Raw genomic sequence first — 15,858 nt, 5'->3', positions numbered from 1 at the left:
TCATAATTCCACTACAAGTTAAAGTTTTTTGCTTTGGTGGTCACGGAAATTCTCCAAGCATTCCAAAAATGTCTATGTCTACTTTGATAAAGTAGTATTATTATGTATCCACTTTAATAAAGTTGTTTTGCACTATGTATTGCACTATGTATTTTTGGTTTTGAAGTCCGGGGTTTTATGTCCGGATTTTTTTTCTATTTATAGGATGAGTCTTGTTAGTAATTGCAGGACTTGAATAAGTTTCTAGCTACGTTTTCCTTTTTTCTTTTGTAAAAAAGTGTTCTTGAAGAAATAATATTACTACTGGTTTCCTTTGTAAGTTTTCTTGTTCCCTTTAAAAAATTTTGTTTTGTTATTTAATTTTTATAAATTTTGTGAATCTAGCCTGAATGGCAGGCTAAACTATTTTGTACTAAATCATGATCTGACAATATAATTATTTATAACTTGGTTCTTATGTTGTTTATGGATTCATAAAACATAAATCAAGTTATTATGAGTTAAATAACAGGTTCAAATATTTGATTAAAAGTTTTATTTCAGCTCTTTAGCCGTTTTAGCCGTGTGTTGGCGTTTAGGCGTTTCCGAGCGATTTTTTTAGAACTGATAATCAAACTATTTGGTAATATCCTATGTATGATTTTGTAATATCCTATATTGATTTGTACTATCCCATGATAATGCGATCTCTAGAATGGTTAAGGAAAAACGACAAAATTTTTACTCTAATTTTAAAATATTGGGTGTTATTTAGCTTTATTTTCATCAAGCTAGATTTCAATGTTTATAACATAGCTTTAGTTGTACTAAATGCGTCTCGTAAGAGAAAATAAGTATCAAATAAATAATGTTTTTAGTGTCTTTCGACTTAAAAAAATAAATAAACAAAAAAAATCCAAGTTACTATATGAAATCAAACACTTCAATAATTTAAATCACTAAATTATAACATTCCTCAGACAACTAAAATTGCAATTTTCTGTAATATACTAGTATAGTTGTAAAGTAATGTACGGTGTAAATGTGTACAGTGGCCAAAAGAAAAGTCAAATAAAAAATATAAAATGATGAAAACATATAATATGTACGAACAATATTAATATTATTGGAAATTATATATTAAAATTAGATTGAAAATTATTGTGATGGTGATGTGATGATATTTTAATTTTTGATTATGTAATGGATGACATATTTATTTTTGGACATTTCTCAATTGAGTATCTATAAATAGACCTCAACATTTGTGAAGAAAGTACACAAGTTTAGAGAGAAGATTTTATAAGTGTTTGGTTTGATATATATTTTGAGTTTTAGAGTTTTTAGTTTTTACCATAAATTTTTACTTTTCACAACACGTTATCACCACGATCGCTCGAAGGTTCTCTATAATTTCCGACGCTCCAAAACACAAAGAGAAGACAAAAATATTTAACAAGTAAGTATATTTATTTTATTGTTTATTTATTTGTTGTGTATATATTTAATATATAATATCATGTTATTATCAGACATGATAAAAAAAATAAGTTTTTTTAAAAAAACTTGTTATAAATCCTGGAGGATGTTAAGACGACATCCCACACTCCCAGTAAGGGATACGACAAGTATAAAAACTTCTAAGGTTTTTAAATAATAACGTGATATGATTATACATTAATGTTTGTATAATTTTATTGTGTAATTATATTTGTATAATTTCATGTTATTATATAAGAGGCTGTCTATGACACCGACCTTATAATAACGTGATATGATTATACATTAATGCTTATATAATTTTATTGTCTAATTATATTTGTATAATTTTATGTTATTATATAAGAGGCTGTCTATGACACTGACCTTGTAATAACGTGATATGATATATATTTTATTGCGTATATTAATTATGATTATCATTATATGCATCACATGATTATCACAAATTTTTATTCAACACAACTCGATTTTTTCTTACCCCCAACGGTAACAAACGACTAGTTTTTGCCCTATAAATATGTTCACTCAAACTCATTTTCAATCACAACAAATTCACTCTTTCTCTCAAAATAATTTCTCCTCGATTTTTCGAAGATGAAGATGATGACATTTATAAGACTATTTTTCATAACGACAATGATCATCATACTCGCGAGTCTTGTACTCACCAGCGATCACTACAACAAATATATTAATTAACCACACTGAAACGACAACAGTTTTATATCTAAACTATTGCCTTTTAGTCTTTAACAATGGTTTTTATAAAAAGCGTTGTTGTTGGCCATATTTTATTTAAAAACGACAATGGTTTTAACAAAACCGTTGTCTTATATGTATCAAAGACAACGAAAACCGTTGTCTTTGAGCGGATTTTTTATGATCTACGACAACGGTTTTAATTAACCGTTGTCTATGAGCGTTTTTTTGAAGGTCTAAGACAACAGATTTTGCAATCTGTTGTCGTTGCTATTTATTTATTTATTTATTTTTATTTTTAATATTTTAAAAAATATAATACATATTTTAAAAAATATAATACATATAATAACCATATAGTACTACACGCCTGCCTTAAGAAGAAACGAGAGAAACCCAATCCCTAGCCAAACCCTTCGCCCCCTTCAACCCAGCTCACCTCTGGCACCGATCGATCGCCGAAAAATGGTTGTCTGACCTCTTTGCATCTAGCCCAAGCCTTAGCAACTTTCACTGTGTAAGTTTCGTTGCTTTCTTCTCTTGCTTCGGGCTCATGCTTCGTGGTATTTTTAGTAGATGTTGAGGGTCTAGATTTATTGTTGTTTGGGTTTTCGGTGAATGTCGAGAAAAGGGTGAAAAACGAGACTCTGTTTTGTTTTTTTTTTTGGGTTCTTTCATTAGCTCATCTGTTTGGGCTTATTTTTTTGGGTTCCTTCTTGTTTGGGCACCTCCGAATGTCGAGATGTTCATAGCATAGACGAAGCACATTATATTTGTGCTTTACTCTCATTGACTGACTTGTGTGAAGTTTTGAGTAATTTGACACACGACTCTCGGAAAATAAGCTAGCAGCTGCAAAATTTCCTCCACAATCACTTTTTTTTTATTCTAATAAAGATATTTTTAAACACTATCTTCACGTATTTGAAAGAAGAAAATTATTTTTAAGAGCAGAATTTATTAAATGAGATGATTCAAGTGACATTATTGAATTGAGTTTGGCAGATTTCAGCTGCACTGCTCCTCGCTGCTTTCTGTTGTTTGGGGACACACATATAGGATAATAATAAACTAGAAAGTAAGCGCATAAATTGATTCTGAAGTATAGGTATGATTAAATTAATCAAAAAAGGAAAAAAAGTGAAGTTTAATGAATTTGCCTTGATGTTAGAGTTTCTAGCAGTGTCAGCTGATGCATTATCTTGGGATGAATAACAGTTAATAGGAGTTATAGCTTGTGCCTTGCATTGACTTGTTCCTATGATTTTGCTTGCAGGCGATGCACAATCATTCCTAATGCTTGCAGCTTTAGCTGTATAAGCGCCATCATTGGAGAAGTTCTCCTTCTCCACAAGTTCATCAATACCATCGACGACGGGTGACTTTTCTGTTGACACACCACTGTTTGCGGCATTCCCACTTAGTTTAGACTTTACGTTGGATTTATTTTTGTGGGCCGTCAAGTTAGCTGCTTTCTCAGGAGAAATAGAGTTCTTTGGTTGACGTTTTGGAGCATAGCCAATTTTATGGCAATTGAAAGACCTATTACCAATTCTAATTATCCCAATGAGCTAGTAGATATAAAAGTTTAAGACTCATGTTAAAAGAATAGCTTGGGATGAAGAATCAAACCAATAAGCCTTTTGTACATGTATTAGTCTGGCCTAGAGTCTTGACAGTGCAGTTGTGCGCTCAAATACTTGTTTATTATGCGCTGGTTCAACAAATCCGATCTATAATGCTCGCAAATTTAAAATCTACGAGAAAATAATATGTTTTGATTTTTACATTTGATGGTTTGCTGGCTGTCATTAACAAATCATTTATATTTCGAATGCAACAGTACTCAAGGTATCCATGAAAGAAAAAGGTGGAAATATTTGCATAAAACAACGATTATTTCCAGCTGTGTTAGATAACTTCTTTGTGTGTTTTCTTGGCCATAATGGTGCGTGTTCTAAATTGATACAGGATTATTTCCAGCTGTGTTAGATAACTTCAGTGCCAATGTCTCTGTGGATGGGAACTGATCTGTGAATCTTGCCTGTGGTATACTGCTGGTAAGACAATCCTCTTCTTCATTTCTTATTTTTGATTTCTGAAATATGACCATAAAAAAGTGGTTCTTACTTGGTAAATTCATTTTGTTTGTCAAAAAATATAAATATTTAATTTTTATCATCCTTTTTTAAAATGACCATGCTTATAAATTTCATTGCATAAATTTTTTAATGTCCAGAAATGATATTTTCAATCAAATAAGTTATAGAAGCATGGTCGAAAAATATAAATATTTTCCACTGGGAAATTAAAAATACCATTGGACATTAAATATACCATTTCTGGACATTGAAAAACAATCATGTTCTTCATTTCTTATTGCTGATTATTGAAGTATAACCATCAAATTTGCGCTGGTTCAACAAATCTGATCTATAATGCCCGCAAATTTAAAATCTACGAGAAAATAATATGTTCTGATTTTTACATTTGATGGTTTTCTGGCTGTCATTAACAAATCATTTATATTTCGAATGCAACAGTACTCAAGGTATCCATGAAATAAAAAGGTGGAAATATTTGCATAAAATAGCGATTATTTCCAGCTGTGTTAGATAACTTCTCTGTGTGTTTTCTTGGCCATAATGGTGCATGTTCTAAATTGATACAGGATTATTTCCAGCTGTGTGAGATAACTTCAGTGCCAATGTCTCTGTGGATGGGAACTGATCTTTGAATCTTGCCTGTGGTATACTGCTGGTAAGACAATCCTCTTCTCCATTTCTTATTTTTGATTTTTGAAATATGACCATCAAAAAGTGGTTCTTACTTGGTAAATTCATTTTGTTTGCCATTAAATTCTTTTCACAATTTTTCATTATGTTTCTGGTTGAATATCAAATCATAAAATTTATTTTTCTGAGAAATTCGCTCATTTTCACTCAAATATTTTTGCTTAGTAGAATCAGTTCTTTCCTTATTTTTCCAGAGTCCGTTGGTTGGTGGATTAGATCAATATTTAAGGATTTTATTATAAAGATTAGAAAATTAGTGTTAACTAGTATATTTCTTCAACAAACTAGAATGATAAAACATTGATTAATTTTTTTTAAGTTTTGAAGGATTAGACTCAGTGTTGGTTGCTTATTTGTATGAGTAATGGACAAAGCTTGGATGTCAAAGAACAGATTATCACATGAATATGAGGTTGGGGTAGAATCTTTTCTGCAATTTGCAATGCAAAATGCCAACGATCCAAATGAAATACCTTGCCCCTACACAAGATGTGGTAATCTACAGATGAAAAATATTCGCACTATAAGGGCACATTTGTGTTGTAATGGCATGGATTTAACATATCATACATGGATTTGGCACGGGGAAAGATCTACGGTCAAGAACCCAATGAATGATAGTTATCAAGTAGGACCAGATGAACACAAATATTTTGCCGAGGAAACTATAGATATGGTACATGATGCATATGATATCTATGCTGAGAATCCAAGCCAATTTCATAAGATACTTGAAGATGCCGAGAAACCTTTATACTCTAGATGCACAAAATTTACAAAGTTAACAACACTTGTGAAATTATTTAATTTGAAAGCAAAATATAGTTGGAGCGATAAAAGTTTCACTGACTTGCTTAGTTTGTTAGGAGAAATACTTCCTGATCACAATGAATTGCCTTTATCCTACTATGATGCAAAGAAAAGCTTCAGTGCATTAGGAATGAATTATGTGAAAATACATGCTTGCCCTAATGATTGTATCTTGTACCGGAAAGAGTTTGAGGACTTGTCCAATTGTCCTATTTGCGGTATGTCTAGGTGGAAGTTGGGTAATAATTCTATGGTGAATGAAGGTATTCCTGCAAAGGTTCTTTGGTACTTTCCACCTATTCCAAGATTTCAAAGATTATTTCGGAACAAAGAGGTGTCTAAAGAGTTAACTTGGCATGCTGATAAAAGAATTCGTGATGGATACTTGCGTCATCCAGCTGATTCGCCGGCTTGGAAAGTAGTGGCACAAATGGCCGGATTTTGCATTGGAGTCAAGAAATCTTAGATTGGCCATATCAGCAGATGGGATCAATCCCCATAGTTTGATGAGTTCTGCATATAGCTGTTGGCCAGTTGTGATGATCACTTACAACCTTCCTTCATGGTTGTGTATGAAGAGAAAATTTATGATGCTGACTTTATTGATTTCTGGACCCAAACAACCGGGAAATGATATTGACGTTTATTTAGCACCTCTAGTTGATGACTTAAAATGCTTATGGGAGATAGGTGTTGATGCGTATGATGCATATCGGAAAGAATATTTCTCGCTCAGAGCTGTCTTAATATGGACAATAAATGATTTTCCTGCTTATGGGAACATGTCAGGTTGTGTTGTGAAAGGATATCAAGCATGCCCTATCTGTGGGGAAGAAACATATTCGATCAGGTTGAAGCATAGTAGAAAAATGTCATATACAGGTCATCGAAGGTTTTTCCTAGAAATCATCCTTATCGAAGGCAAAAAAAAAGCTTTTAATGGGAAACAAGAGTTTAACCCCGCACCAAAACCATTAACTGGGCTTGAAGTGTTGGAAAGAGTTGATAAGATTAACTATCGATCGGGAAAAATGAGTGGGAAGCTTCAGCGCAAGGAGTTGGAAACAAAATCATGTTGGAAAAGAAAATCTATATTCTTTGAACTAGAGTATTGGAAACATCTACATGTTCGACATGTGCTTGATGTGATGCACATTGAAAAAAATGTTTGTGAAAGTCTTATTGGTACGCTACTTAATGTTCCAGGAAAAACAAAGGATGGGGTAGCCGCTAGACTAGACCTTGTGGAGATAAATGTGAGGACTGATTTGGCACCAAAGATGGAGGAGAATAGAACTTATTTGCCAGCAGCTTGTTATACACTAAGTAAGGCTGAGAAAAGAAAACTTTGCAATTCTTTGTTTGGAATGAAAGTCCCGACAGGTTACTCATCCAATGTTAAAAATCTGGTGTCAATGAAGGACTTGAAACTTGTTGGCCTCAAGTCACATGACTACCACACTTTGATGCAACAATTGTTTCCAATCGCCATCCATGATGTCTTGCCTAAACATGTTAGAGATACTATCATCCGGTTGTGTGGGTTCTTCAATGTTTTATGCAATAAAGTGATAGATGTCTCAAAGTTGGATGGTCTGCAAAGAGAGATTGTTACCCTATTGTGTATGCTTGAAAAATATTTTCTTTGTATTTTATCTTGAAATTTATAGTTCGTTTTCATTATCACTCTTTTTTTCTTTGTAATATGTATGCCTAACAAGATGTCAACTTTTGCAGGAACTGTGATTGGGGAAACTTGAGGTCTGATTTGGCATTGAATAATCTTATAATTTCTGGCACTATGGAAGCTCGTGAACAGTTTCGTAAGGGTTATCACAATGGTAAAGCTGCTGAAAACAATGAGGGAGAACCGGTGGAATCTACTGAGACCGAGATGACAAGAAGTTCTAGAGGACGTACACGTTTAGATAAGGTCATTAGGCAAAGGGTGCAGGGAGTTAGAAAGGATGTAATGTTCAATAAAATTGGACAGCCAATAGGAGAGTTTGCGGTTGAAATGCAGAGTTTTATAGGAGTTCTCGCTCGAGAAAAGATTAAGATCAGTTACAAGACTTGGAAGCAAGTTCCAAGTGATGTTAAAGAATTAATATGGGAATCAATTAATGTAAGTAAGAAGTATTTGACAGTTTAAATAAATTAAATATTATGTATGGGTTGATATCTACTTTTCTTTACAGCTGACATACAATATTAGCCCAAGCTGGAAGAGGGGCTGTTTGCATTCAGCGAATAGTAAGTGGCGGCAATACAAGGCGCATCTCACTGAGAAGTTCATTTTCTCGAAGCTTGATAAGCCAGAGGAGTTGAAAGAACCGCCAAGTGGCTACGGTATTCCACGGGATGATTGGAGTTCATTTGTAATCATTCGCATGTCCGTTGACTTCATGGTAAGATCGATTATTAATTAGTTCTTAAAAACAATTTAACATGTCATTATTATATATACCGATACATTAACACACGTGGAGGATTATTTAACTAGAACTTAAGTGCTGAGCAAAAGAAGAGAAGAAAGCAGAACATATACCCACATCGGCTTTCCCGTAAAGGTTATGCACAATTTGCTGATGAAATAGTAAGTATTTTTTCATAGCCTATCTTCTATAACAATGGCAATCATTTGATAATTAGCTTTGAATAATTATTACCCCCTACAAGAAAAAACGACAAAAATAATATTTTTTATCTTGTTTGAAGGCAAGTGAATTATGTGATGATGATGATGTCAATCGGGCTCTTATTTGGAAGAAAGGACGGGTGAATAAGGAGGGTGAAGTTGAAGGAGATGATCTAAAAATGAAATTAGAAAAGATTGTATGTAATAAGTACATGAATCCAATAGTATTTATTCAACTAAACTGGTTTTTGGTAAAAAAAAATTTCTTGTGCTTGACAGGATGAATATGTGCAAAAAAAAAAACGGGATGGTAAGTTGCACTTTGAAGGGTCAAAAAAGGATATCCTTTCAAATGTATTGATTCAGAAGAGCATGTTGGACGTGTCAGGGGTGTTGGACGTCATATAACTCCAACTGTTTACTTTAATGTTGGTACATTATGGAAGAGTCCTACTGGTGATGGCCACTTATTGATGAAGCATAAAAAGGAGTTGTCAGAGGCAAAAATATTGATTTCAGAACAATCTACTCGCATTGCAGATCAAGACGAACGCATAAAAAAATTGGAAAAAATGTTCAAAAATGGTGCATGCGCCTCTGAGATTGAAGAGAAAGGTAGTTGCTCCGTAAAGTTACATCTCAGGAATGAAGACAAAATCAAAACAGAAAAGAGTGCCCCAAATTATGAAACTTTCATTGATGATGACATGCAAATTCTGAGCAAAGACGATTTCTTGCAGGTATTTCCTACGCTACTGTTATTATGTAATTAAATGAATGTCACCCGGGAGTTGAATCAATTTATAACATGATGAAACTTTGCTTTATAGGGCAAGTTGGTTACGTTGACACTGGAATCTAATATTATAGTTGCATACGGTACAATTTTTCATGTCAATGGAGGTGGTAACTTACTTCATGGAGTTCCATTGCCCGTAAATTGTATGCGCATCGCCATTGATGAGGTTTTGGAGAAATCAGCACAACTGCCATTCTCAATTCCAAATGAATGTGATACTATTGGTGATGCTATAGGTTGTCACGTGGCTTGGCCTGCGCACTTGGTATTGATGCTGGATGAGGTAAATATGATATTATAGTTGGACTTAACTTGTCCAATAAAATTTAGTGAACTGTACCTAACATATACATCTACATTTGCAATTTTTAGAAGCATGGAAAGAAGAAAAATGTGAAGAAAAAAAGTAGTTGTGTTTTGGCATGAACTACTTGTGCACCTTGAAGACATCATTCCCTTTTATGAGTTGGAGCCAGTATCTGCCAATTGTATGGTTGTTTACATTTGGTAGGTGTTCAATTAACATGAACTTTTATACATTAATTTTTTTAGCATATACGTTGTACATACTTTAATTAATTCAGCATAATAACATTTTTCTGTTGATAATGGCAAACATCTTTACAGAAAGATGAAAAGTGATAACAAGGTTGAGAAATATAGGTTCATGAATCCACACACCATCCAATTCATTCCATTTGTGACCAACCTTGACAGAAATGGTAAAATCGAACACTTCAATGAAAGAGTGACTGTTTTGGCAGATAGGTTGAGTGGTTCATCAAGAAATCAACTAGTTTTGGTGCCAGTTAGTGTTGGGTAAGCAAATGTTATAATATCATATGAAATTGATTTTTGAAAACTGTTTAGGGAAATGTATGCACTAATAATATATTTTTACGCATAGGTTTCATTGGATTCTCACTATTATTGATCCTTACATAGAGATGGTTTATTTTTTGGATCCACTGAGTCATCGTAATCGTTATGAGGACTGAAAATATGTAGTGAATATGTGAGTACATATTTTTGTCTTTATCAAGGACTTAATTATGTGATTCAACATTGATGTGTTAATATTATGTATGAAGGAGCTTGAAATTGTTTAATTCAAACAAAGAAAGAAAAGGCAGAAAACAGGCAATATGGGAAATAGTAAAGGTATGTATGCATGTCTACTTATGATTCATCTACAAATATTATTTGTAGCTGAGGCATTCTGCTTTCTTCTACACAGGGTCCTCGACAACCAGATACAAAACAATGTGGTTATTATGTGAAGAGATTTATGAAAGATATTGTTGAAGAAAATGTTAACAGTGAAAAGCATTCACTGTCCGCTATAGTAAATCTTCTCAAATAATTGTTTTTTTATTTTTTTTCAAAGTCATTTACATTTATTTGGGTAATAATATAATTTATTTGTGGTTTGAAGTTCGTGAAAACAGAGTACTCAATGGAAGAAATTAATGAAGTTCGTTCCGAATGGGCGGAATGCATACAAGATTATATTGATTACTAGGTACGTATATTTATGGATGAACAATGAAGTATTTTTGTAAGGATGATTACTAGGTAGAAAGATGTCATGCTTTTACATAATCACGTTTTCGAAAATTTTCTGAAGCTGATGTGCCTTCATCTTAGTATGGCGCTTGAATATAACTTTAATATATCATATTGTCTTACCTTACCCGTGTAAGTTTTTGTTGTCAAACTACTTTGCTGATCTAACTTTCTCTGTTTTTTGTATTGTTGGTGCAAATTCTCGTCCATTAGATAAGGTACTCTACCTATGCCTGTCACTGTGAATTAAGTATTCTTTTATGCTTATCAGATTTAAATCTCCAGCTGCATGTTTATGCCAAGACCTACAGGACCTGATGATTTTGTCTGGGATCTGTTAATTCTAGAGTAATGTGCTCACATAATAAATATTGGTGAGTCCACTTAGTTGCTATTTCTACTGGCCAAGTCAAGGCTCCTTGTAGAATATTTTCCATTTGCATGTTGTGCATTATAGGTTTGTTGAATTATGAAGTGGTGTAACATGACGATTGGCAGAGTATTCTTGTTTATATGTTCAAGATTCCTTGGTTTAATATTTAAGTGTTGTGTTTAATTTGGTTATATGCAAGATTAATTTGGTTCAAATCTTGCATTTTTAAACAAAGTTTTGCACCTTTTGGTTATTCTCAATGATGTTAATTTCTTATACATTAGTCTTACTGAAGTATTTTTGTAAGGATGATTGATTTTTTAATCTTTTAAGTCTCTGTGGAAACTTGTATAATTTTTTTCATTGTCTGAGAGTTAGAATGAAGGAAAGTAACATTAAAGGACTTTTTATTTATGTTTATAAATTTTTGGTCAGGTAATGATTTAATGCTTCTCGGGTGGTTGGACCTTTAACTAAATGTGTTGTACCTCTTTCCAGTTATATATTATTTTGATAAAAACCTATGTCCAGTTATGATAATGAGATAAAAGAACTTTCTTGCTTAAATAGGTTGCTTGCTTGCACTTGGAACTGAAGGATCAGTTTGTTTTATTGTAATGAGTTTCCTTAGAAATAGAGTTCAGTTTATAAAATAGTGAACTATTCGATCTTAATTTCTATGAATTGACATGGTTTCGGAGTTTTTTTATAACTTTCGGTTGTGAGTTTTTTATGCTTTTGGATGTATACTTTTGTTTGCTAAAGAGGAATAATCTTACAGCATGTGGTGAAGTACTGATATTCATCGTATTTGGTTTGTGATAGATAATTCATTGTGTTTGATAGTGTCATAGTTTACAGATAATTATAGTATACAGCTCTTATTTTCGCTCAAACTATTGATAACTCGTGTGGTGTGTGGTTGAGTTTCGTAATTGGATTGTAACACTATTTGGTATTTGCTGTTACTTGTAGTTTTGGTTGTCGGGTGACTGGAAGTCATGTCGGGCATGGGCATGAAGCTGTGGAATGAACTAGCTGTTTTGGGAAATTGAGGAGAAGCGCTTTGTTTCAAGATCGAACTCTTAACAATTGAGGTGAAGCTGTTTTTGAAAATCGTGATCGAAAATACTTGTAAATTCAGTCAGATAAGTAGATCTATATTTTTTGTACAACTTCCATGACATGTTGGGTTCGAAGTTACTAGCGCTACAATTTCTTCGAAAGTATTTAGATGTATGTAACAGCTTTTGAGACTTGAAGATATATATTATTTCACATATTTTATGCATGTAGTAAATATTTTATTTTGTATGGGTATATACCACTAATTAAATTAGACAATGGTTTTGAATTCATAGTGAAAATTAAATAATGACAACATTTTTAAAATGTTGAGGGCAACGAATAATAACTGTTGTGAAAAGGCAATTTAAGACAATGGTTATAAATTGTTGTTAAAAATAACATACGAAAACGGTTTTAAAACGTGGTTGAATAATAAGCAAACGACAACGGATATAAGAAGTTGCATATGTGTTGTCGTACACCTACATAAGACATCATTTTTAAAATGTGGTTATTTCTCATCATACGACAACGGATATAAAGTGTTGCAAATCTGTTGTCGTATGCCAACATAGACAACAGTTTATAACTGTCGTAAAAGCAGTGTTCTAAAAGGCGCCGCCTAGGCGGTAGGCGGATGCCTTTCGCCTCGCCTTTTGTAAATGCGAGCCTCTAGGCGCAAAGAAATTAATCGGCCGCCCAGGCGGTCCGAAATCCGCCTAGGCGGTCCCAAATTCGCCTAGCCCACCTCGTGTTTTAGGTTTTCTTTTATTTTTTTTAAATTTATTTGCCCAACTTATTATTTTGAAGGTTGTAGACTTGTAGTAAACATATATATGATGGTAGTTTATTGATATTAAAAAACTATTAATATGATAATATTCGTATATTATTATTAATTTATTATTACAACTTTACAAGTATATATATTTTATATAAAAAACATAATAAGAAAACATAAAAATTATATTTTTATGGTAAAACTTACTAATATTCCAAGAAAAATTTACACTTTAGGCTATTAAAAAAAAACCTAGGCATCGCCTAGGCGCTAGGCTATGGGTAGCCGTCCGCCTACCGCCTAGCGCTTTTTAGAACATTGCGTAAAAGACAACTTAAGACAACGGTTATAAACCGTGGTCAAAAAGTGTGTACGACAATAGATATTTACTGTTGCATATCCGTTGTCATATGTTGGAATCCACAACGGATATAAACCGTTGTCGTATGTTATACTTACGACAACACATAAAAGTACAACGGTTTTCTGACCCCTACGACAACGGATTATATCCGTTGTCATTTCCGTTTTTTCTTGTAGTGGATTTTCCACCACATACTTTTTCTCTATTTGTAACACGCACTTGTAATCTTCGTTATTCCATTATTTTTTATTGTCGTACTAATAGAAATTAACTAATAAAATGCATTGTTATTTTTCTAGTACCACCATATCAAATTTGGCAAAGATTGAATTTGTTGCGCTCGATATCACAGGAAAGAATTATATGCCATGGACTCTCGATGTAGAGATGCATCTTGAGTCATTGGGTCTAAGTGATACCATCAAAGAAAATAATATATCATCCTCACAAGAAAAGGCAAAGTCTATGATTTTCTTACGTATACATCTTGATGAAGGATTGAAATGTGAGTATCTCACAGAAAAAGACCCAATGATTTTATGAAAAGGGCTGAAAGAAAGATTTGAGCATATAAGGGAAGTTATACTCCCGACCGCCCGTGATGAATGAAATACGTTGAGATTCCAAGACTTTAAAAAAGTTAGTAATTACAGTTCTGCGATGTATCGAATAGTCTCGCAATTGAAATTTTATGGGCATGTTGTTACTGAGATGGAAATGCTTGAAAAAACATTTTCCACATTCCACGCATCAAATATAACTCTACAACAATAGTATAGAGTGTGTGAATTTTCGAGATATTCTGAACTCATCGCATGTCTTCTTGTGGCGGAAAAGAACAACGAATTGTTAGTAAGAAATCATCAATCCCGACCCACTGGTTCAACGGCATTTCCAAAAGCAAATGTCGTAATTAAAAATGAAAACCAAAATCAAAGGCATAGACAATATTTTGGTCGTTGACGAGGTCGAGGTCACGAACCACCCACCAAAAAGGCAGCATGAAAATACGAGTGAAAATGAAAATCACTCAAAAAGATATGAGAGTGTTTGTTATAGATGTGACACTCCAGGACATTGGTCACATATTTGTCGAACCCCTGAGCACCTATGTAAGTTGTATAAAAAATCGACAAAGGGAAAAGGAAAAGAGACCAATTTTATTGAAAATAGTGACCATTTAATTGGTTCAACTAGTTTCAATGCTGCAGATTTTTTGAATGATTTCGAAGACATTGATTAAAAAATTGGTGGGACTAGATTGTAACAAATTTGTATTTTTCATGCATTCTTGTATTATAAAGCATGTTATATTTTGCATTTGTATTGTACTTAATTTTTATTTATTGCATTTTTGTGAAGTTTGATATGGAAAATGCTATGAGCAAACATGGAAATAATATCATGGAAATTTGCATACCGAATAGTGGTACAACGCACACTATTATGCGAGATAAAAAATATTTCATGGAAATAAAACCAACAAAAACAATGGTGAATACCATATCAAGTCTTGTAGACTTGATTGAAGGTTGTGGTAAAACACAAATTTTGTTACCAAATGGTACAAAATTTCGGATAAATGATGCTTTATATTCACCACAATCGAAAAGAAATTTGTTGAGTTTTAATGACATATATTCTCATGGATATGATACTGAGACGATAACTGATGGAAATCAGAAATATATGTGTCTTACCACATATAAATCAGGAAAGAAATATGTGGTTGAAAAATTATCAATGCTCCCTACTGGATTGCATTATACACATATAAGGTCAATCGAATCAAATATGATGGTTAATAATTCTTCAATATTAACCAATTGACATGATCGATTGGGACATCTTGGTTCAATAATGATGCGAAAAATTATTGAAAATACACATGGTCATCCATTGAAAGACCAGAAGATCTTTCAGAATAATAAGTTTCAATGTAAAGCATGTTCTCTTGGAAAACTTATTATAAGACCATCACCAGCTAAAATCCAAACAGAATCACTCATATTTCTTGAACGTATTTAGGGTGATATTTGTGGGCCAATTCATCCACCATGTGGACCATTTCGATATTTTATGGTATTGATCGATGCTTCCAGCAGATGGTCACATGTATGCTTGTTACGCCTTAAACGCATACAAATCTCATGTTATGAGATTAATGTTTTTAATGCATTAACAAATCTCATATTATTATGTTTTGATTATTACAAAACTCGGTTAATTGTTACTAACCATTTAAAGTGAGACTTTGCAGATTAGATCATATTAACAATCAAATTCTTGGAAGTTACTTTGAAGTTGTAAAAGAAATGGATAAGGACAAGCCAATATTATAAAGCAGAAACTTGCAAAATTCACCGGGCACTTTCCAGTCATCCAAATCAGATCTCCAACAGTGAAAATCAAGATCAGGATGTTCTCAAGCTTCTCTCCAAATTTCATAGCAATCCAACGGCTGGATATGGAGATATGATTTT

At 33.0% G+C, this 15,858-nt stretch overlaps 2 protein-coding genes across 6 annotated transcripts; both read left to right on the top strand.

Moving 5' to 3' along the window:
• The first annotated feature begins 243 nt into the window (after window positions 1–243).
• Window positions 244–12,360, top strand: LOC140884440 (uncharacterized). 5 transcript variants are annotated; one of them, XM_073291205.1, is made up of 17 exons: window positions 244–315; window positions 4,153–4,241; window positions 4,853–4,941; window positions 7,524–7,911; window positions 7,985–8,194; window positions 8,290–8,382; window positions 8,505–8,621; window positions 8,704–9,164; window positions 9,255–9,506; window positions 9,596–9,730; window positions 9,988–10,042; window positions 10,131–10,238; window positions 10,315–10,384; window positions 10,461–10,568; window positions 10,659–10,745; window positions 11,061–11,163; window positions 12,138–12,360. In XM_073291205.1, exons 4-8 carry the CDS (start codon window positions 7,588–7,590, stop codon window positions 8,830–8,832), a joined length of 873 nt encoding a protein of 290 aa, XP_073147306.1. In that variant the 5' UTR covers window positions 244–315; window positions 4,153–4,241; window positions 4,853–4,941; window positions 7,524–7,587; the 3' UTR covers window positions 8,833–9,164; window positions 9,255–9,506; window positions 9,596–9,730; window positions 9,988–10,042; window positions 10,131–10,238; window positions 10,315–10,384; window positions 10,461–10,568; window positions 10,659–10,745; window positions 11,061–11,163; window positions 12,138–12,360. The 5 variants fall into 5 exon arrangements, with proteins under 5 accessions (XP_073147306.1, XP_073147304.1, XP_073147308.1 ...); XM_073291203.1 differs by having other exon boundaries at window positions 9,851–10,238; XM_073291204.1 differs by lacking the exon at window positions 244–315 and adding an exon at window positions 3,477–3,559 and having other exon boundaries at window positions 9,851–10,238.
• Window positions 5,341–6,252, top strand: LOC140884078 (uncharacterized). The gene has a single exon (XM_073290745.1). It carries the CDS (start codon window positions 5,341–5,343, stop codon window positions 6,250–6,252), a length of 912 nt encoding a protein of 303 aa, XP_073146846.1.
• Window positions 12,361–15,858: the final 3,498 nt, after the last annotated feature.

Source organism: Henckelia pumila, chromosome 2, assembly GCF_033568475.1.
Source record: "Henckelia pumila isolate YLH828 chromosome 2, ASM3356847v2, whole genome shotgun sequence".
Classification (NCBI taxonomy): domain Eukaryota; kingdom Viridiplantae; phylum Streptophyta; class Magnoliopsida; order Lamiales; family Gesneriaceae; genus Henckelia; species Henckelia pumila.
This window is presented reverse-complemented; position numbering and strand designations above follow the sequence as displayed.

Coding starts and splice junctions, on each gene's coding strand:
- LOC140884440 (XM_073291206.1), top strand. CDS start 7,588: ATGGAAGCTCGTGAACAGTTTCGTAAGGGTTATCACAATGGTAAAGCT. Junction 8,383..8,504: donor CACAATTTGCTGATGAAATA/GTAAGTATTTTT, acceptor TCTTGTTTGAAG/GCAAGTGAATTATGTGATGA. Junction 8,622..8,703: donor AAATGAAATTAGAAAAGATT/GTATGTAATAAG, acceptor TGTGCTTGACAG/GATGAATATGTGCAAAAAAA.
- LOC140884078 (XM_073290745.1), top strand. CDS start 5,341: ATGGACAAAGCTTGGATGTCAAAGAACAGATTATCACATGAATATGAG.